Genomic DNA, 23,291 nt, shown 5'->3' with positions numbered 1-23,291 from the left:
ATGGTGACGTGACGTTGGATGACATATAAAGTCAATACTCGATAACCGTCACCACTTACAGTAGTCAGAAAATTTACCACTTTCTCAAATAGGTGAATAATCGAACATATTGTATTAAAAATGGCGAATATTGAAGAATTGAAGAAGAAAATTGTTGAATTGGAGGCAAAATTGAAGGTAGCTCAAGGAAATGTAGGACCAGTCCGAGAGAAAATCGATGTAATGTCATCGGAAGTGGTCGACTCTAATCCTTACAGGTATTGTTTATATCGTAACATATGTTATTAAAATACTGTGTATGATATTAATCCGAAATTCTTAAAGTATATTAAATCAATATAGTTTTGTTTACGTTACACACCGCATTTCATCATAAATAATAGTCTTTTATAAAAATGCGAACATGTCTTAAAAGTTCAAAAATATATTTAGTATAAAATGACCTAAAAGCTGAAAACTATTAGTGAAGAGGAATTTATTTTAAATTCAAAGCTAAATTATGAGCCCAATACAATTTTATAGGTAATTTGTTTTTAATTTTAGAAATATAAGCAAGTTTGATTTTATTAGTAGTCGACTCTGTCCATAGACGTTGGTATTGTAAGAGTCATCATCATTGACATCATGCATTGTCTTCGAGTATATACTAATAAGAATTTTTAAAATTTGGAAAATTATCATATTAAATATATTTTTTTAGTCGTCTTATGGCCCTTAAGCGAATGGGTATAGTTGATAACTATGAAAAGATCAGGGAGCTATCAGTAGCTGTGGTCGGTGTGGGGGGTGTTGGCAGTGTCACAGCAGAGATGCTTACCAGGTGCGGTATTGGCAAGGTATGAAAATTATATAAAATTTATTACTTTTAATTTACCCTTGCATGATGAATGTTTTTTTATTTGATTTATTCTATCCATAAATGATATACAGTAGTAATCATGGCTGAGACAAGATAGATAACATATTTTAAAATAACAATCTGTAATACATCAAATTCACACTATTGAACTTCCTTTATAATAAGTCCATCATTTACATGTGTTTTTTGAAATAGCTATTTATAATAATAATTAAAAAGTATTGCTATCTAATAACTAAGCCTAATTATATTTTGATATAAACATTATTTCATTTAATTCTTTACTTTATTAAGAATTTTACCTTTTTTTCAGTTAATACTATTTGACTATGACAAAGTGGAACTGGCAAATATGAACCGCCTGTTCTTCCAGCCCCACCAAGCTGGGCTCAGCAAAGTTGATGCTGCTGCTGGAACTCTTCAATCGATCAATCCAGACGTAGCTATTGATGCATATAACTATAATATAACAACAGTCGACAACTTTCAAAATTTCTGTGACACTATCAGGTAGGTTTATCTGATTATTATTTATATATAATTCGTACCCATGTAGTATATATATTATGTCTATTATATAGACTCTAGCTTTAATCAAATTGTCATTTGGGTTAGAATTTTAAGGTTACTGTTGTAAGTGGAATAAATAGACTGTCTAATAGATTTATCAGACAAGTAGTGCTTGAAATTAGTCTGCTCAACCTTACTATTCTCAACATATATAGTCAGTTAGTTAGTTCAGTTTGTGTGGTCCGTTTGTCATTTCATCTTCATAGTATAACTAGGGGTACATACCATAGAAAAAACATTACATATATAAAAAAGACAATTCTTGAACCATATTTGTTTTAATTTTCAATATTATCACACACAACTCTTCACTGTCTTCTGCCATATTTAAATCGGTACTTTAATTCCCTTCTCATACATCTTGCAATCTTACAAAATTGTTTTGTTGTTATATAGTACAAGCAGCTTAACCGGTGGCCCTGTAGATCTGGTTCTGAGCTGTGTTGACAACTTTGAGGCTCGTATGGCTATCAATACAGCATGCAATGAATTAAATCAGCGCTGGTTTGAGTCTGGCGTTAGTGAAAATGCTGTCTCAGGTCACATACAGTTCATCGTACCTGGAGAAACTGCATGCTTTGCTGTAAGTTACAGAATATAATATATAACAAAAATAAATATTAATTTCTTCTTTTAGATAAAAATATGCTAATTCAATATGTTCTACAATATTCTCCTTTACAATGGTTTGTAATCTGCTCTGTCATATTTCAGATCATAAGTGTTGTGTATATTATTCTATTTATACCCAATATATTATTATTTAAATGTATCATATTGTTATTCAAAGTGCTTTTCGTTTTATTGACTTATTTATTCCAGTGTGCTCCGCCTCTCGTGGTGGCTTCCAAGATTGATGAAAAGACACTGAAGAGAGAAGGTGTCTGTGCAGCGAGCTTGCCAACCACCATGGGTATTGTGGCAGGCTTTCTAGGTAATTCATTTATCCCACTAATTTTAAGCAGGGTTCGAAAAAATCCGATTTTTATAATAAATTTATATCCGTTATATATCTGATATATATCCAGGCTAAGAAAACGAAGCGAATTTCATTCTGTAAACACTTAAAAATGTGAAAGAAATTTGTAAAATAATACAAGTGTCAAAATACCACATTTTATATTAAAAAAAAGTAGCAAAGGAATTAGTGTCCATCTATTTGAGAAAGAAAATTTTAATGAACATTTAAAAAACAAGGACCTTTTATTATTATATCTTCATTTGTTTGTGAGATAAATCAACTAATTTTATTTTAATATTAATTTGTAATCGACTAATCATAAAAAGTAATCATTCAGAGTCAGGCCTTAAGCATAGATCTATGATAAAATCAATTGATATATATATCCACTGATATATATCCGCGAACCCTGATTTTAAGTAACATTTGCGATATAATTTAATTGGCCTTGAGGGTGGTTTTGCCAAATTGGAGGCTGTCACGAAAGTGTGTGTGGGGAAAACTTAGTACATTGGTAAGAGGCATAAAAATTGTGATTCTAGCTATAAAAATAAATAGTTAGATTTCTTAGCTTCATCTCTTTCTATCATCAGTGATTTCACATTTGCAAGTGGGAGACAATCCTTTTTATAATTATACAGTCGTCCAATTTTTCAAATCCAATTTTTACGAGAAAGAGTGAAAAATTATTGTTGATGTTGGATTTCATTTTCTATTTCAGTTCAAAATACATTGAAGTATTTGCTAAATTTTGGAAATGTCAGTCATTATTTGGGATATTCCGCACTGACTGATTTCTTCCCTACAATGGCTTTGAAGGTGAGAAAATATTTTTGCGTTTCAGTAACTAAATAACTAATTTATTTTGTATAAAAATTCGTATCAAAATAGTATTTGTGTATTATTTTTGAATGAAATCATTTTTTCTTCAGTATAATACTTAATATTATGTCATAGACACTTTTAGTATCAAATAAGTAAGTACATAGAGAATGAATTTAATATTTATGGGCAGATTATGTATTATTATTAGTGTAGTTGATGTAAAACTAGCATAACATCCAGGGCCGCACTGACAATTCGGCAGTGCAGGCTACTAAAAAACTACCTAAACCTAAACTGCCTAAAGGCCCCTCGTCCCCTTAGAAAAACAAAAAAATGGGAAATAAGGTTTCAATATTTAATTGTTGAAGTTAAATATTTCTCTTATTGAAATATGGCATAGTTTTAACGTAGTGAAAAACATGTAAATAAGTTTTGGTAAAAAATAATAATTAAGGAACTAAGGGTAATGCCATGACATGAAAGTAGTTTGTTATCAAAGAAAATAAACAAACTTTGCAAATTATATTCTTTATGTACTGTACGTAAATCGTTATTTGTAACTTTCCAGCCGAACCCGCAGTGCGACGACTCCTTCTGCCGCCAGCGTCAGACTGAGTTTAAAGCCAAGCCCGTGGTGGAGCTGGCCACCGAAGTAAAAGAGGATTCTACTCCGATCCACGCAGACAACGAGTGGGGTATGATTATTATTGATTATTATAAAGGTTTCATAACTAAGTTCACATAACATATATATTAAATCTGTGTATGACTATCTAGTGTATACTATATATATATATATTCTTCACGTATTCGAATCGAAAACGGAATAATAATCACTAACCTTATATATAAATTAATGATATCAAATCAAAGCTGTTTTTTGTCTTTAGTCTTCCTTAAATCGGAATAGGTTAATTATATTCTAGTCAGAACGTTAAAAACAGTATTGCATTTGTTCCTCAGGTATAAGCCTAGTTGATGAGAACACTCCCGAGGAAGAAACATCTAATTTAAAGCTCGTCGACGGTGTTCAGGTTCGTGTTTGTTTGTGTAAAGAAAAATAATTTATTAAAAATATTTTTTATTTAATAATATTAGTCTTTAGAAAATGTCAGTAAATTGCAAGAAAAAAAACCCAATCCAATTTTTATTAAGGTAGGACCTACCATAGGGTCTGGGTCCGACCCTCTTATCACATTTTTATCACCAAACAACAATACTTAGTATTTTTGTGTTACACTTTTAAGGGTGAGTGAGCCAGTGTGACAGACACAAAGGTAATAACATATTAGTGCCCAAGGTTGACATATTTCTACGGCGCCAATGTATGTTCGGCGGTGACCACATACCACCAAGTGGTTTACAGACCGGACGCCTACGTATTTTTTTTTAAAAAAATTCAGTGCCAATTCTAAGAATTAAAAGTTTCATACACTAAATGAGAAGGGTATGTAATTTAAGAATAATTTTTATTTGAATTTTCTACTTTTGCAGGTAGCCTACAGCATACCCGTGGACAACAGCACGCCGGAGACCAGCTCCGGGGGAGCCGTGGCCGCCTCCGAGCTGTCCCTGGAAGAGCTGATGCAGCAGATGAAGTCCATGTGAACGCTCGGTGTGCTTGTATAGAGAGATAGCCATATCGCCGTAGGAGTTATATAGTGTTTTGCTTTGTGGCAGACCATGGACATCCGCGTAGCCAGGTTATTTTGCTACTGTTGTTGATTTGGGGGACATATCATGTGCAATACTTATACAACAATTTTTTTTTCTAAATATTTATTAATTATGATATTGTGGTGTGCATGAGTGTTACTTTAATTCTTCTGTCAATATATCATTGAAACCCTTTTCAAAGGGGAAAATTTTGGGGCCCTCACACTCCTGGCTACGCTGATGTGATTCAAATATATATTGAATTCAGAAATGTTCACAGCGATGTTGTAACTTTATATTTAATGTTCAAATTTATCAGTTGACCCTAAGTGTGGGGTAACCTGAAATAAATATATAATACTTGAAATATACAGCCAAAATGAAATTAATATGTTAATCCGATTTAGCTGAACTCGCGCGCTTTATCGGTGTATGTCTGAAAGTCTAGTTTAAAAGATTTATATAAATATGTAAAGTTTATGAAATTCATCATTGAGTACATATCGCCTATTTACAAATTTATATTTATTTTACAGTACATATAGTTGAATAACTGATGTGTTCAAGAAGTCTTTTGCTTAGGTTTAGGATGTGATGATTATAATTTCTGCCATCCTCTAAAAGTTTAATATTCCAATACAAACTACGTAAGCTAGGGTTTGATTACGTCACGAGCAGTACAACTTGAGAGTCTTAAGTTATGTTTACGTTAAAAAACCGGTTTATCGATATAGCTTCTAAACCGAGGCGGACGAAGCTTGTTCTTTCATAAGTCTCGAATGTATTTGTTATTCATACAAGCAACACCACTGGCAAACTTCTGTCAAGTGCTATATGTACTAAAACATTCTCCGTTATATATTTTGGTTTAGTAATATTTTCTTTCGTTTAAAATTAAAGGACACATCGTACTTTATTTATTCTGTTTTTAAAATAAATTGTGTATTTTAAACGATTTTTGATCTTTTGTATTTTGGTATAGGCGATGGTGCTAATTTGTATTTATTTATTCATCAAAATAGTTAACAAAATTTGAAAAAAAAATGCGATAATCATTATATTTAAGAACATATTATTTATTAGTGAATTGTATGTTTTGTATGTAATGTAAATTTTATTTAGAGATAGTTGATTGTTATTCATAAAAAATGTGTCACAAAATTTGTGCTTTTCGAAACAGATGTTTTCTTTTTGCGTTCCGTTATATTTTTCGTATATAAATATGTTAATAATATATGCATTTAATGACGTCACGTCACTAGCCAAGATAGTAACCCAACGCAGCACCGCTCTCCATTTAAGAATAAAACGTCACAACGCATATTTTTTTACGATAATTGTATAAATTCATGACAAAGAACATTCCGACGAAATTTATTGTTTAAAAGTTTCACCTGAGCGATAGTTCGTAAGATGTAATTATATTTTTACATGTTTTAAATTTTATAACGTATTTATTGTACTGTTGCTAGTGCTAAGCGAATGGATATCATTTTGTTTAAAATTAAATGATTTTTATAATATAATTAAATGTCTTCAGCGAGCAGTTCGGTCTTCATCATTTCCGTGATCGTTTTTAGTTTTTCCTTGATCTTCTCGCTAGCGGGTGGCAAGGTGTTCGTCTGAAAGATTATCTGATATGAGATGCTGCTTAAAATGTAATAAATAATGGTTAAAAAAATAAACTATTGTGACGGTTACTATATAACTATGTTGGTGATTTTCCAAAAGCAGCGTTCAATTGTTTTTTTTGATTCATGATTTATAATTGCGCCAGAATATTTTGGTAATGTCTCGAAAGATGGAGAAAGTATATGCCATAAAAAATATTATTTTCCAATGTTCTAAATTGCTAAATTGTTTTACAAACGGTCTGAAGTCAATAGACATTTTTCCTGAACTATATTCAATCTCAGAAGAAGCCCTCGAGCCTTTAGAAGAATCGGCGAAGAAACTTCGGGAAGTTATTTCTTAATAGTTTCTCCTACTTCATTCCCTACGTTATCTACGTTATCCTCTAATTAACTGAGCTACCGCCAAAGCCTCCAGCACTCGCTCGGCGCGGCGGACCACACGGCCGTGGATCCCGCTGGCGGCGCCCACCGGCAGCGCGAGGCAGGCGGCCGCCGCGCCCGCCGCGCCCGCCGTCACGCGGAACAGGAACACGGGCCGCCCGCCCTGCACGACGTGCGCCAGCCGCTGCGGCCGGCGGGGGGTTAGGTGACGTTAGTGAAGCCGTCGGCCCTACTCCAGGACGTTTCGGGTAGGATTTGACGTCCAATCAGATTTTATCGGACCGGATAAAAATACTTTGCATATTATATATAAATTAAAATGAGTGTACTGCTGCCTTTAATACAATACGAGAGTACTATCACGCCGTTAACCTTATGGACGACCCTTAATTAAAAGGATCATTAAAAGATCCTTTATTTTTTGAGAATTTAACGACAATCTTAAATGAATAGTTTTGTTAATTCAATATTTATTTGTCTATTAACTGAAAATACCAAAAACTGGACGATCGGCGTATCGACAATGAATTCCTTGAGGTTTAAGAAATGCGTCGATATTAGTAAATGTGGGCAATCTTCTTCTCGGAACAGGTACGTGTTGAGGCAGGCTGCGAGCAGTGCGAGTCCGTCCGTCTCCGACGTGCCCTTGCCGAATTCGTCGATGATGATCAGGGAGTCCGAGGTGGCCTCTTGCAGAGCGAGAGACATCTTGAATTCATAAGATTAGTTATTTACGAAAAACTTATTTTTTCTTATTGAGAGTAGCATTATTTTTATGGTATAGGTTGGCGAATTGGCAAATGGGCCAGTTGAGGGAACGTGAGGTGAGGTGCTATAAGAAATATTAGCCATTCCTTAGATCGTGTCGATCGTGTGAGACCGATGCGTCATCAACGTTGGGATCTAAGATGTTATGTTCCATGTGTCTTACACTGGTTCTTTATTTTTACTCTATTATTTTCAATATACGAGATAAGCAATAAATACCTAAAAAATGTGCCCTCATCTGCAATATGGAACCTGATATATTATTATTATCCCTACTCTTGACAATAAAATTGCGCTTTAGGAATTTTTTTAAAAGCTCCTGATACAAGGAAAATGGCCTGTTTTAATTTTAGTTAGGCACTTTTCCTTCGATAGAAAAGTTTGGATTAGATTATAAATATTAGGAAGTGTTAGAAATAATATTGTAGATTACCAAGGTCATTAGTATTACATCAAACGCCGTAAATATGCGGCGGCTCACCTGGCGCAGGTCGACGAGGAAGGCGGACATGTGCGCGGCCACGGGCTCGGCGGAGCGCAGGCGCGAGTGCAGGCGGCGCAGCGGGCCCAGGCGCGCCGCCGCCGCCGGCACCCAGCTGCCCGCGTGCGCCAGGAACGCGATCAGCCCTGCGCGCGGACACTCGCCTTACCGAGGGTTACGGGAACAGAGCTTGGCCTCGTGGCCGATGATGCATTGACCAAAATCCAGGAGCCGTACGGTGGCCCGTTGGTCGGTCTTATATTTGAATATTTAAAGAGAAACAGACCTATCTGTTTCATGAACACGGACTTCCCGCTGGAGTTGGGTCCGGTCAGGATCTTGACGCAGCCCGCCTCGCGACTGCAGGTCACGTCGTTGGGCACGAAGTTGTCCCAGCTCGCCAGGTACAGCGGATGCTTGCCTTCTTTGACGTCTATCACTTTGTCTGTAGTTAACGTCGGTCGGACGTAGTTGTATTCTTTGCATACTTTGGATATTGTTATTAAGCTGTAATTATATTGTTTAAAACTTTTTTCAATTAAATATTGTTCATTCCCAGCCTCTACGTCAAGGTATTGCAGTGTTTAATAAAACACTAATTTCTCTCTTTTTGTCATCATTCGTTTGATATTTGCAAGAGACGTATAGATCTTTCCAATTACGAAGGCGCGCCCCTCCCCGTTAAATTACGGGCATACACTGCCAATAGTGTAATATAATTTGTTTTTTTTTTTTATCTGATGCACTTCTATAATTTTTGCAAGCACCTTCGTATACTCTATTCCAACCATATAAGTAGTTATAAACTCTTTGTAGTTCACTATATAGCTGAGTTATCAGCAAATCGTATGAAATACACAAATCTAAGGTTTGTTTGTATGATTTTTTTTTTTTTATGGCATTGGTTGCCGGACGAGCATATGGGCCACCTGGTAAGTGGTGGTTATGGTTATAGTGTATGGGCCACCTGATGGTATATGTTATGATTATAGTGGTAGTAATGGCAACTACTAACTACTACTTAAATTTTTAAAATGCGTGACCCTTTTGCGATAACCGATGTCTAGTAATATCAAGTCTCAATTTAACTCATAATAAGATTTAGTTCAAACTCAAAAAGTCTTTATTACTCCACAATGTGTTTATAATTTATTGAAATAATGTCGATATGTTGTAGAACTTGTAGAACATGGTCGGGTTATCTTACCAATCTAACTCAGCACACTTATCTATGACGGTGGCGAGTGTATGTAGATTTTCCAGTAGGATGGAAGTGAGCCGCATCATGATCCGCGTCTCATGAGCCACTATCTCTGGATACGTGTCGCCTATCATCACGTCTAGTTCTAAATATTTTAAGTTTTTTTTTTAATGTAAATCTTTTAGTTATTTTTTTATAAATTAACTAATTCATTATTTACTTACCTTCGCATCCTTTGCTCTTGTAGTGAATATAGTCGTTGTTTTGAAACTAAAAAATGTTGTCAATATTTAAATTGGATTTCTTTATATTTTATTCATTATAACTAATTAAACTTTTTCTGTCATTGAAATTAGGAACTGTGTTTACCTTAATATCTTCTATTAGATAGTATTAAGCTAATTTAATTTAAATTATTACAACAATGGAACATATGAACCTATTGAGTGTTTTCAGTGTATGGATATGTTAAGTACTTTGTGTATGTGCAGTGATCACTATTGGGTTCTTAGCCTTGTTTAGATACCATTTACACTATATCCCTCGATATGATTCCCCGGCATCGACCTTACTCTAACATAGTCTTCTGCTGTACTATCAAATATATACTCTAGAACTAACTAAAGACAGATTTAGACATAGACAATTTTACTACTTTTATTACTTTACTGATATGGAATGATCTGTTACATTACTAGTAATGAAATGAGTTTAGTTAATAGACAGAATAACCTAAAATGGCGGCTTGTACATGCAATAATTGCAGTACTGTTAGCAAAAAAAAATATGAATACACGCTTTGAATTAAATTTTGCACGCAGTACTGTATTCACGAGTGTTTGTGACGTCACGATGTTTAGTTTATCTCTGAGCGACTTTGTTAAGTTAATGACGTCACTTAACCCACACTTGTCGCACATGTATAGTCTATTGTATAGTAAAATCGCACACATTTAAAATAAAAAAAGAAAAACATGTTCATATGAGTCCTTACCATAAACTTCATGTTGGGCAGTTCCTTCTCTTCCATCGTTAACTTGTCGTCCCAGGACTTGACTCCCAGTAGATAACCTAAATGCGGCATGTACAACATCGTACACTCCTCTATGAAAGTCGGTAAACGCTCTAGCTCGACTTTGGCCGTTTCAGACATCAGTCCGTGGAGGCTGGCCATGGTTTGTTTTTCTACAAATTTTTTTCTGGTATTTAAATATAATGTAACTTGATACATGAATACATAGATTATGATTTGTAAATATAGATGTCCAATTTTATCAAAGAATTGTAATTTGATCAATAGTTCATTTATTTTTCTTTATTCTTTGTTATATGTTCTCCAATTAACAACACTAATAACTTAAATATACATACATAATACTATTTATTGAAGTAATCTAATATAATAATTAATCTTAAAGAGTTTTTAGTATTTGATACGAGTGTATAAACTCGTGCTATAAAGAAGGATCACTCACTAATGTCTAGGTCGGGGTCCACTCCCGCTTTCACGGTGAATTTCCCTTCAGACTTGGACAGATCGAAGTCTATAATTCGGTTCATGTAGAGTGCCATCTGTTACGAGCATTATTTAAGTTACATGTCTCACCAGTGCATATTATAACATCAAATATTTTTAAACTATCTTTAAATACCGCGTATAGATCTATTCACTTACGAAGCACAACCCCCCCCTCCCTAAAATGAAATTTGTGTCGTCGTGCATAACGACGCCCGTACTTACAAAATGTCTTAGTGTGCGTGAGACGACTAAAAGTATAGACAGCAAAAAAATTATAAATTCAATTATAATGGTTGTTATACTATTTCCATTTCTTTATTTTCTCGATGACAACGTATTGTGTTCCGATTCGAAGAGTGAGTGGGCCAGTGTAACAAGGGGCGTAGTATCTTAGTGCCCATATTTAGCGGTACTTTTGTTATATTAATATTTCTTACAGTAGCATATCTAATTATAAGCGTTAACCAATTAGGGTCAAACAGCCCAACTGCCCGTCCTATTAACCTAGCTATATGACATAAAAAAGTACAAAAGTGATCTAAGGAGCATAAAAAATCTAGACCCAACCTCGTAAAGTTTGTTAGTATCGTAAGTCGCTAGTTGCTCCAAATATTCACAATCTTGTCCAACAGATTCACACATTTCGCAAATTAGAACGACGTTGTATAGAGCCTGTGGTGAAGTTTATTATATCAGAGAACTTTGTAACTCACGGACAGTGTACAGAAATAACATCAGCTATTCGTATTATTTTGAAAGAACAGGTCAATCAGGAGGTCGAAGAATTTATTTTATTTATTAAGAAAATAGTCAAAAAAATTATAAGTTGTAAATTCTTTTGGACAAAACTAACATTGTAAAGTGATTTCCATTGATAAGCCTTTGCTGACAAAGCCTTGATCTTCGCAAGGATGCCCTGCGAGTAAAACGAACATACGTTAGTAAGAGGTAAATAAATATATATAAATAGATTCAATTGTGAACAATATATTACTAATTTTATTGAACCATCGTAATTATTCGCTGCAATTGCCAATGTCTCGATAGTGTAAAAATGACTTGGCAGAGTTTTTTTGCTGTAAAATATTGGCTTTCTTCTCCAACCCTCGGCAATGTTTATTGGCGTATTGGTCACCATACTGGTGAGTATTTGAGGAATTTACATGGTGATCGTTGTGTCCTTGTGTGTTATGTCCTTTATACGTTTCTCTAAGTCAGCGTTTATGGTACTGACCCATGAGTTGAGAAGAATCGTTCTATTATCCCCGAAACCAAACGGCTCGGTAATTTTACAAAATCGAAGTGTATATTTTTTTTACAATATTTTTCGAATAGTATTCAATTGCTTGGAATTATTTTACTTACATTAACATTTTTTATAAATCTAAGAGAAGTGCAAATGTTTCTCATGATAGTGTCGCTCTGTGGTCTAATGAAGTATCCTATGACGTCTTGTCTTCGTCTGAGTGTTTCGATGTCGTTCGTTGGGTGACGGAATAATTGCCTAAGTTACAGTTTCAAGTTACAAATTCAATTCGAAAATATTAAGTACAATACAAAATATAGAAATATATTTTTAAAAGCTGGAGAAAATAAATTCTGTATAATGCTTTTATAAGGCAGAACTTAAAGTTACCACGTCTGAATGTCACAAATGCTTTTATTATTCAATTGATATTATTTTACTTAATAGTTTTACTGTAAGCCATGTCTTTGAATTAGTAGTAGTTTTTAAAAGAATTAAATATTTATTATACATAGTAATAACACAATGTTCTAAATATTTATCAATTTATAACTTCTAATAACATTTTACGCTACCTCATACGCCTATGTCCGACTTTAGAAGAGCATTTGCTAAAGAGCTGAAAGAGACTCAGCCCCTCCCTGTTGCTCCCTTGCGCGCCCTTTTTAAACCCGCTCGGATGTGACATGGAGCTGAAGATTTGTAAGCCGCGGTACGTGTCCTCATCTATTGATACTATATCATGTCTGAAGGTAATCAGTGACTCAGTTAATACTTGATCCAATAAAACTACAACGTTATTAGTATATTTTTACTGAATTTCGTATAGAGAATACTCAGTATTCCAATTAAGTTGGCACCCAGTAATCTGCATAATTGAATATAATACCAGTAATGATTTCGAATACAATGGCACTCACAGGGATATTCTCTTTAAACTTAAAAATTCGGGCTTTCCGTGCAGATTCATGCTCAGATTAGACCAGTTAAGGTCTAGGTATCGCAGCATAGCGCCCAGAGCGTGCACAGTTTGCGTCTGAGCGAAGTCGACGACCGTACGGAGAAACACGAGACGCTCCTCGTCCGAGCAGTGGGGAGGTTCGTTGGGGAGAGAGAGGGAGTGTATACGACGCTTACACGCTTCGAAATCTTGAAGATGAAATAATTTAAACTTAGTAAAAAATATCATATATTTTATTAATCTAAAATACAACTATGATTTATTTTTACTATCCGTAGAGTACACACCTCTAAAATGACATATAGTATGAAATTAATATGTTATATAATTATAAACTAGAGTTTGTGTATGTAACCATTTGTCATCCCGTGATACTAATATTATAAATGCAAAAGTAACTCGGTCTGTTACCTCTTCACGCTTAAAACGTTGAACCGATATTGGTGGAGTTTGGTAGAGTGATAATTTGAGTCCCAGGGCTACATAGGCTACTTTTTTAAAGTCACTCGAAGGGTTAAACTGTGTGCTAAAGGTAAAGTTTTATAAATTTCGCGAAGCTAAGCCACAGGGTCAGCTAGTCAATAATATACCTAGGTATATCTTTTATCCTAGTTGTAGTACCAAACTTACACTGTGAGTTAAAAATGACATATACATGGGTTTATATAAAATGACATACAATATTTAAAAAAATTAAAGATTAGTGGTTAATTCTCGTCTTAAGAAGGAGCTTATTCCACCAAACTGAAAAATTACGCAACATGAATGCTGCAATTTCCATAATCTTATCCGACACATGTAGGTTATCTTACGACATTTTCCCTCATCGCCTACCCCGAGCGGAACTATAATCTAATTCGTAATTTGATTTTTTTAAAATGTTTTATAATTTAAGTAATATTAGAATAAATAACATAGGCACATACTGTAGTCTTTAGCGGATACAAATATGAGTTTACACTTTCCGTCGTTAGTGTCATTAAGGACGATTTTCTTCACAGCACTTATGAGGGTGCCCTGAGATTTCCCATCCATTATGATCTTTACTGGCTCGATTTGATTAAATAGGGATAAAAAGATCTGGTGTTCGGGAGCTCGGTCCATTATTTCTTCTAAGATTAGCAGCTATGAAACCACATGTTATAATAATTCTAGTGCCTTTTTGTTATTAAAATAACGGCGAATTTTGCGTATGTTCATCAACAAGTAGAAGATCGTTAAAAAATACGAAAATAGAAAAAGGGGTTGATTATTGTACATTAGAAATAGTAGTTAACTTTTAGAAATAAAAAAAAAACAAATAGTTTAAAACATCTAATTCAGAGTTTTGTAATACATTTAAAACCTTTTAATGAAAAACTTAAGTGAGTAAATTTTTATGCTCAGTGCATTTTCTGTTATTTGTGTAGACAGTTAAAATTTTTAATGATCTTATAAATTTCGAAACGAATTTTAATCCGGTTTTTATCGTTAAACAGATCGATTCAAGAGGAATATTTATATGTGCATGTATATTATATTAGAGAAAAGCCGAGAACTTCAACTTTACTAAGAACATAAAAGAAGAATTTTTATTTTTGTTCTTCAATCCAAAAGTTGTATATTTATTGTACCATTGCGAAGCCGGGACGGGTGGTTAATTAACTATAAATAAGATATTTCAGCCTAAGCTTTAATTTATTGGTTTCAGTCGTTCCATTTTTTTTTATGTCTCAATTTAAGTCATTTACCTCGCCCGTTTGTAGCGTGTAACTAGCTGCTCCAAGTCTTCCTGATCGGCAGCAGACTGTTAGAAGACGCTAGAGACAAATATTCTTATATAGACAAAGAGTGTTTATTGATAGAAAGAACACTGAAAACATTTTGTCAGTCTGTTTGTGTGCGCACTGTGTGTGTAAAACTATTATATATGGATTTATAATGAATATTGATGATTGTATCATATTCTACGAACGGCAGAATAGTTTTCACTTTCAGTCCCCGGAAAACAATTGACAGATAAAACTTCATATAACGAAAACATATACGAGATAAAATTACATATAACCAAAATATTACCGAATTAAAACCTGTCACGTGTATAAGTGCGTGACTTATTTATGGGTAATTTGATAAAAGAACTCGATAAGTTAAATAATTCATACGTAAAAATAGCATTACGATTTAACAAAGAAAGCACTGAAATCATACATACTTAATTGATCACGTGACCGTTATAACATTTTGTACAATACCACAGGGAATGGAAACAAAAGGGTTATTAACTATTCATAGAAACAAAAACTGTTTTTTTTTACGCAAAGCGAAATGGACTGCTAATAATAGTTAAATAGTTCTACAATAAAACCATTAATGCAGTTAACGAGAATAATTGAAATAAATTATATATGAATAATCGTATCTATTTTACCTCTTCGTCTTCCAATTCGTCTTCATTGTCGTTGTCATTTATTAATGGAGTGACTACAGGAATTCTAGAAGTAATTTTTAAGTAAATTCTTATAAAAAATATAGAGAATAAAACATTGCGAGTTACACATCAATTATAATTCGATTCATATACCATTTTCATACCGTAATAATGAATTTATATGGAAAAAACCTTTATAGAACACACATGTCGTACAATTAATAAACAAGGTATATAATTAAGTAAATTAATTATTTGTTATTATTGTATAAATGGATATCTTATCTACTCCAAACGTATTTAAGTATTAGATAAAAATACACAGTAACGAATTTTACTAATGTATTACAAAGGACATAATTCTCTATGTTGGCGGCGCATTGATGATCTCAGGAATGGTTGATATTTTTACAGACCCAAATGTCTATTGGGCGGTGATGACCAGACACCGTTAAGTATATATGTGCTCGTCCGCCTATCTATATTTAAAAAAAAAACCGATGGGACGGCATATCCGATTCGACCCGAAGTAGTTCGAACTTCTCGAGGCCCGGTTGTGTAAACACGGTCTATTTAAAAAAATCTCGACGGAAATACCCAATAACTTTTTATTGGTCTGTTCTGAGATTTGAAGTATTTGAACCCAAAACCTCGGTCTTTGTAGCCTTAAAAACTAAACAAACGACAATTGGCTTAAAAGTTAGGTACACGTGCAGCTATAACGAATGACCATACAAAATACTTAACAACCTAATTATAATAGGAAATAAAAATAAAATATACAATTATTTATTATTAAGCATGATATTGCGTGTTTTAACTTTGGTACAATAAAAGCGTTCAACACGCTTCAGATATTATTCCATAACAACTGACCGATATTATTACAAACAGGCAATGCGTGACTTAATTTTCGTGCCTTTGTAACTGTTATAAATAACTTAACTTAGGGAAGAGTAACAGATCGTTAACGTTTTAATACTCGGCAAAGGCTATCCTATTGGGAAGGATTGTTGCTTATTCTTATACTACATACAAGGCTTAAGCTGAATATCAAACGATAAATACAGATACTCATATATCATCATACTCCGCTGGGCCGTCTCTGCCCCTGGGATCTTAAGTATCTTAGAAAACTCGTGAAACTACTGCATAGATCAATATCACCTTAGTGTCTATAATATAAATTATAAAATTACAATTAGATTTACACTAAAGTGTACATCTGTATACAACTTTAGCGGTTTATAATAATTACCTAGATAACTATAAAAAATCTTGTTGTAACATACCTTTTACATTTAGAAATAACAAAATGATTTTCGTTCGAATTTCTCGTGCACGTACCCTCGTTTGTATTCAAATGTGATGTACATGTTTCTCCATTTTCACTCATTTTATTTATTATATTAATATTTCGAGCGGAATTAAAATAAGAAAATATTAGCAGTTAATTTGAATATGCTAGCTTTCTTTCTTAATTTGTAAGAAATGTTTCCCGCCAAAAATCAGGTCATGACTTTTTAATATAATCCTAGACAAAGTTCACAGTTTTACAGCCGATATTGTTTTATAAATGAAATAAAAATATTATTAATACTGATATTAATTTTTTATCTACAAAATCAATCGCAAAGTTTATCCTTATTAAAAAAAATATTTAATTATTTTAAACCGTGTGATATTTGTAACTTGTAAAATGAATATATAACGAAGAAATTAATATTTTAAGATAACATAAAAAACGGCGCAGTTGCAACTCGTCTTAACCTAAAATTGTAAATATAATTAAAAAAAAATAAGCGCGCGCGATAGTAATTTTAAATGAAAAATATTATGGAATAAAATGTAAATTACTTAATTTCTATGAAATTCTCACAAAGGCACTTACGGTTTTTATTATAATTAAGTTTAGGTATAACAATTATATTTTTTAAAGAATAAACTATTTATTATCGTACCTAATTGAAAAATAATGATGTTTTAAATAACATATTAATTTATGTGATAACACGAATTTTCTAATATTATAAACTTATTTTAAACATTATTAAATAACATCCACATTAAATGATTAATAAATCACGATCCTCCGATGCGTCTCGTCGTACGTTGATACGAATTTGGCGACAAAGATGGCCGACTGCCTCCATAGTTGGCGCTACAGTCGCCGCCATGCAAGATTGTACTAACGTCCGTAAAGATGCGCAGTAGATCTTTAAACATCTCAAACATGGAGTAGTGCACCAGATTTGCTTAAAAAGAAAAACAGTTTAAAAATGTGTGTTTGTTAATAAAGTGTTGTTATACATAAGTTCTTGCATGAGATCGTTTTAATATTTTTACCACTGAAAATTCTTCTAAAGTTTTTGTTGAAGTTGAATAAATAGCTTCGCATCAATTTTATCTTAAGTACTGTAATGTTTATTTAGCAGTCTATTTTATATTTTAATATACCTCAAATGCCAGACAAGCAAAGCCACAACCGAGCAGCAAAGCGCATGGCGGAGCCGCAATAACTGCTAGCAAAGTGTAGCACCAGTTCCTAGCATGCTTGAAACAGATGTTGCTGAGACGCCACGCACATTCCGGACTTCTGGCGCCCTCCGGTTCTCCTACTACGTCGTCCCATACTATCTGTTGTGATAAAATACATTTAAATTTATTTTTTAATATAAGTTTTAATAGTTTTATCTTCGAAAGTAAAACTATGTAAGCGAAATGAATATTTAGTTTGTTTTTTAATTTCTGTAGGTACTTTGTGCCTAAAAAGTGTGTCAAAGAAGGAACTTTCTAGTGTTGCCAGAATATAATTTGATGTAACTATTTTGTATTCATAAATTCATATTTACGACATTAACACGAAGGAAAATCTGATAAAATTCGTCTAAAACAATTTCGCTCATTTATCGCCGCACCCCGTCGTCAAAGACTGCCATAATAACTAGAACTCGCCGGCGCCGGCCAGTGGTCACGCGATGACGTTTTTCATTTAATTTTCTTTTCTATGTTATACGCTTTTACATTTTTGGGTACTGTGGTAAAATATAAAACCCTTTTATGTATTTTATTGTTCATTTTAAGCAACCAATAATAGTCATATATTTATTACAAACTATAAAATCTATATTATAGTAAAAAATGTTAATTATATTTTGTAAAATGCAACATCATTGATCGCGGTGAACGTATCGATTTTAATTTAATCCATATCGTATATAAGTTGGTAACTTGTTAAAAGAATCACCGTTTATTAAAGAAATAATTAGATTAGATTTCATTCTTATAATGTCTAACATTCCACAGATAAATAATAATTCAGTAAACACCAAACAGAAAAAGGGTAACAAAATATTTTTTACGTACGGAACCACTATGTAAATGTGGATTAACGCTTGACGATGCTATTGTTTACGCAGAACGTTTACAAGGTAGTTCATACTAAACAAAGATTTGTGTGGAAAATAACTTTGATTGCTTTAACGTTATACCAAACTTGCCTAGATTTTAAATATAGAAATGGCTTCGCTTCATTCAGATCGATATCGAGATTTTTATATGTCAATGTCAAACGTAAGTAATAAAAATAATGATTTAATGACATTAGAAGCCTTTAACTGACTATGGTGAAATAAAAGGGCTATTAAAACCCGTTTTTTTATATCTTATACAATCACTTATGACATTATATTATAATATTCCTGTTAAGGGTTTACGTAATATCAATGTTCATAAAATAAATTTTAGTAATCTCGAATTAGCTAATAATGGCGTAACGAGGTTCTTTTATAAATAACCACTTCGTACGAGGCAAGAAGATAGATAGTGTAGCTTTGTGCAGGCCTGTCTGGGTGGGCATCACTAATTCGCCTTATATTCTACTACCAAACACTTTGGATTAATGTACTGAAAAGTCCCTGCGACAATGTAAAAGGGTGAGCCAGTGATGAGAGGCACGAGGTGCCTTAAAGAGGTACTATGATGGTTGGCGGCGGATTGATGGTACACTATCGGAAGTGGTTCATACTCATATTATATAGTCTATGTACGATGTACGAAGGCTTAAGTTTATATAACATATCCCGTCTGAATGTCAACAAATACTAATCACACACATTATTATTATTATTTTTTTTTTAAATCGATTTTAATTTATATTTGCAAAGTTAAAAAAATGCCGAATTTTTCAGATAGAAACGACCAAACAGCATTGGTGGAGCATGGTGAAATAAGCATCAGATCGTTTTCTTCGAGAGGAAAGGAGGCATAACATGGAATTTTTTGCCTCGCAAAAACACTCTGTGGAACCAGCTTTCCCCGGCGGTTTCTTCGAACCGATACGACTTGGGAACCTTCAAAAAAAGAGCCTACACCTTTCTTAAAGGCCTGCAACGCATCTGCAAGCACCCCGCTGTTGCAGATATCATAGCATTTTCCATCAGGTGAGCCTCTTGCCGTTTTGCCACCTACACCATTAAAAAAAAAACAAAAAAACTTTTGCCATATACAAGGTTTTACTTAATAGTAGATAGTAAGTACATCCACACCATACCCATGACCTTTTGTGTAGTGATTATTATAGTTCAGTCGCTCACGTTGTAGTGTAAATATTCTATCGTTAGTGCTGGATAGCTGGTCAAGGTTGAGTTATATAACTTACTATTATTACTGTAAATATTAAAGAAATGTAAATAATTCATTATCATGCTGACGCTACTTCTGACGTTTAAAATAAATCGTATTATAAGTAATAGAATTATTATGAAAGTATTTCATATATATATTGTTACTGGTTGTGTTTCGCAGTGTGTCTTAAATATGGGTTAAATTGTTTGCTTATCTAATGTTATATACTAACGGCATAGATAATGTTGGCGTTCGTTGAAAGCAACCATAATATATTTATTTTCAAGGCAGTCTAGTCTAAGTGCAGGCGTTTCGAATTACTTTCTTTGTTGGGTGGCTCGAGTATTGAGCTCTAAGTTAAAAAAAACTAGTTAGACATATTCTTAGTAGTGGTAGTATCACCACAATGCGTACGTTAGTGTGAAAATCTTCTACTTCTTTTTCTAATGCTACTTCTCTTTTTAATATCTATTCACGGTAAAAATTTTTTAAAGTATAGCCTATTCCAATGAAAGTAGGAAAAAAAGATAAAAAAACCTTAGAATCACGTATTTCATGCGATTTGCTAATAACTCAGATATATTTTTACTATATGAACTGCACCACCAAGAGTTTATGATGAATATATCCTTATTTATAATACAACACTATTAAACTTAACTACTTATTTCCACTGTAAGTTTACTTCCAAAATTCCGATAACAGTTTCGTCGACGTTCAAAACGCCATTTTTTCGCAAAACCATAGTGAATATTATAGATTAATCAAGCTCTCGAATTTTAATATAACTTTTCTCTCCTTATGGTTATAATAGAGTATAGTGTACATTTTATTGCATATTTTGGTTTAGTTAAGCTCAGATGCAGCACACCAATGCAATATCGCACGCACGCATGGATAAACTCACACACAGCTTCCATACCACAATATCAAAGTGTTAGCGCCTATTGATAAACGATATTCGATTTTTTTATCAAGAACAAGTATGAACTGTCGTTAAAAATCGATATTAAGTGTTAATAAACAAACGGGCTTGCAAATAATGGTTTGATTTATTATGTAAAACTTTCGCTTATCAAGTTCTACACATGTATTACAGAATATATTATATTCAAATCAAAATTCTTGATATGTCGAGAGTTGATGTTATTTATATATTTTATTCCTCGTCCTAATAGCATAATGTAATACTTAAATAGGTAAACTATATGCTAATCTTTTAATTATTTACGCCAGTAGTTCCCAAACTTATTTTTCTCGTGGACCATATTGGCATGTGGCTGTAATCACAGTTGGAGGGAAAAACTAAAATATGAACTAAATTTGTGATTCTCACAAACTGATGAAGAAAAAAAAAGATCATCAAGTATTTATAGTGGTGATCAAGTTCATGTCTGAACAAGCATTAAGCATTGTCGGGCGGATAGCGCTTTGCAAGTCTGTACACGAAATTGTACGTAATATCGAATACGCAAGTTTGGACAAGTAAGAGTCGCTTGCCTTATTAAAATATTATCTGCTTAGTTAGGTACTTAAAACAATGTAGGTAGGCCCTTATAGCATATCAAAAGCAATTAAATTTTCGTGGACCCTCATTAACATCTTATGGACCCCCATTTTTTATTCACGCCTACGTAGACCCAACGCAAGTCTACCGTGGACCCCTGGGGGTCCACCTGACCACTTTGGGAATCACTGATTTACGCCATTCATAACTAACAAGAAAAGGTTCCTTAGATACCTTACCTAAAGCGTAATCAAAATTTAAGTAGACTATTATTACCTTTTTTGTAAGGAAAGCAAAGCACAGGATTGAGTAAATGTATAGATTCTAAGGAAAAGTGCGAATTCAGTAGTTACAGTTCGTAGCCAGTACCTAATTAGCTACTGATATCGTAAACCAAGCTTCGAGTAATCATTCCTAGTAACTTCGTGGAGTTTTATTCAAGATATTTTAAAAACAATTATATAATTATTAATATATTTGATATAATTATTAATTAGCTAAATACGCGGATTCGCCTGCATGGAATTCATGCAGAATAAAGCCTTTGTCTAACCTTGCAGTTTTTATAATTTTTTGCATTTGTAATGTGTAACCGTTTTCAACATAACCCCGAGCAATAAGACGGGAAGGCATACAAAAAAAGGTGGTTTTAGTTTCGCTAACTCGTAAATAGCCTTGAATTTTTAAGGGGCAGTTATGATTTGAAATAACAAACACTTCAATTTTATAAAGATTAATATTAAGATAATGTATTTTCTTACTTGAACATGTTGGTTCAGCTTGTTAGGGTCACGATCCTCCAACGTTTCCCGGACTCCGCTATCCGGCTTCATCCTTGGTGAGGTCACTTGGACCCGGTGCTTGTCCCCGAAGGACACCGGTGTCAGAACCGGCGGAGCGGAGTTCGGTTCCGGTATTTCGGACAACAGCTTGATAGCTTTTGCAAACGAATAGTTTTAAATGTATGTAAGAAAGATTTATGTTTAAATTCAATCTTTTTTTTCACATTGTAATTTTTTTATTATTAATAATTGAAAGATCATAAAAATAGTTTTTATTTGTAATTCCTTATTTATAATAACTGGATGAAGAAATATGTTTATTGAAAATTGAACTTCGTAACTTTTGCGCCGGCTTTTAATAAGGCGCGATACAGTTCGAGCTCACGAAAGTACTGAGTGGAGCGCCTGTAAAACCCCTTAGACTTTGACCGATTCCTTTGCGCATGCTTCTAACTAACAACTTACAAAAAAATACTAAATCAGAATACAATGCGGAATTTCACTATATGGTTTGATTACGTTCCGGTAAGAAACGTCAATGTATATGTAAAAGAAAATGTATTCGAAAAAAAATCAGTCAAGTATACGGTTCTGGATAGAGAATTGGTTTATTTGATTGTTTTTATAATTTCATAGTGCAAAGCAATTTTAGATCGTTGCCCCCCTTTTCATTGTTCATGTGAGTAATTTTTCCATCGCTTGCATTAAAAAGTAATTTAGTAACTCTATGTATTTACTTCAAGCCAATAAATTCTTGTGTTAATTATAACTTTTAAATATCGTGTAAATTAGGCACGGATTTATTCAGGGACGTCCTTTATCCTTTTTTTTTATATGAAAATAAATTTGACTGAGGCAATTCATGTCAAATACTGAATGAAAGAAAAAAAAAACATAAAAAATA

The 23,291-nt window shown here is 33.4% G+C and overlaps 4 protein-coding genes across 5 annotated transcripts in view; 2 read left to right on the top strand and 2 right to left on the bottom strand.

Annotated features, from left to right (window-relative positions):
- Positions 1–23,291, top strand: part of Obsc (Obscurin) — a 415,125-nt gene that overhangs the window by 274,264 nt on the left and 117,570 nt on the right. The window contains exon 60 of one of the 2 annotated variants that reach the window (XR_010309209.1): positions 15,388–15,398. The exons of the other annotated variant lie outside the window; for it this stretch is intronic. The gene's annotated coding sequence lies outside the window, so the exon portion shown is untranslated. Of the gene's footprint in view, positions 1–15,387; positions 15,399–23,291 lie in introns of those variants that run through there. 2 annotated transcript variants of the gene reach the window in all.
- LOC113398246 (ubiquitin-like modifier-activating enzyme 5) lies at positions 10–6,417 on the top strand. The gene is made up of 9 exons (XM_026636888.2): positions 10–257; positions 701–836; positions 1,173–1,369; positions 1,826–2,012; positions 2,252–2,363; positions 3,112–3,209; positions 3,784–3,910; positions 4,179–4,249; positions 4,710–6,417. The coding sequence occupies exons 1-9, from the start codon at positions 121–123 to the stop codon at positions 4,821–4,823; spliced, it is 1,179 nt and encodes a 392-aa protein (XP_026492673.2). The 5' UTR covers positions 10–120; the 3' UTR covers positions 4,824–6,417.
- LOC113398183 (mutS protein homolog 5-like) lies at positions 6,093–16,848 on the bottom strand. Its single transcript, XM_064215990.1, has 18 exons — positions 16,820–16,848; positions 15,473–15,536; positions 14,793–14,861; positions 13,989–14,187; positions 13,022–13,250; positions 12,677–12,847; positions 12,221–12,359; positions 11,709–11,771; positions 11,423–11,527; positions 10,812–10,908; positions 10,331–10,521; positions 9,561–9,606; positions 9,343–9,481; positions 8,422–8,642; positions 8,136–8,281; positions 7,382–7,594; positions 6,906–7,070; positions 6,093–6,493 (listed from the first exon to the last, which is right to left on the bottom strand). Exons 1-18 carry the CDS (start codon positions 16,846–16,848, stop codon positions 6,398–6,400), a joined length of 2,382 nt encoding a protein of 793 aa, XP_064072060.1. The 3' UTR covers positions 6,093–6,397.
- Positions 17,441–22,606, bottom strand: LOC113398200 (caveolin-3-like). Its single transcript, XM_026636819.2, has 3 exons — positions 22,367–22,606; positions 17,930–18,109; positions 17,441–17,727 (listed from the first exon to the last, which is right to left on the bottom strand). Exons 1-3 carry the CDS (start codon positions 22,436–22,438, stop codon positions 17,539–17,541), a joined length of 441 nt encoding a protein of 146 aa, XP_026492604.1. The 5' UTR covers positions 22,439–22,606; the 3' UTR covers positions 17,441–17,538.

Source organism: Vanessa tameamea, chromosome 2 (genome assembly GCF_037043105.1).
Source record: "Vanessa tameamea isolate UH-Manoa-2023 chromosome 2, ilVanTame1 primary haplotype, whole genome shotgun sequence".
Lineage (NCBI taxonomy): Eukaryota > Metazoa > Arthropoda > Insecta > Lepidoptera > Nymphalidae > Vanessa > Vanessa tameamea.
Note: the sequence above shows the minus strand (reverse complement) of the source record. Positions and strands in the feature narration are given on the sequence as shown.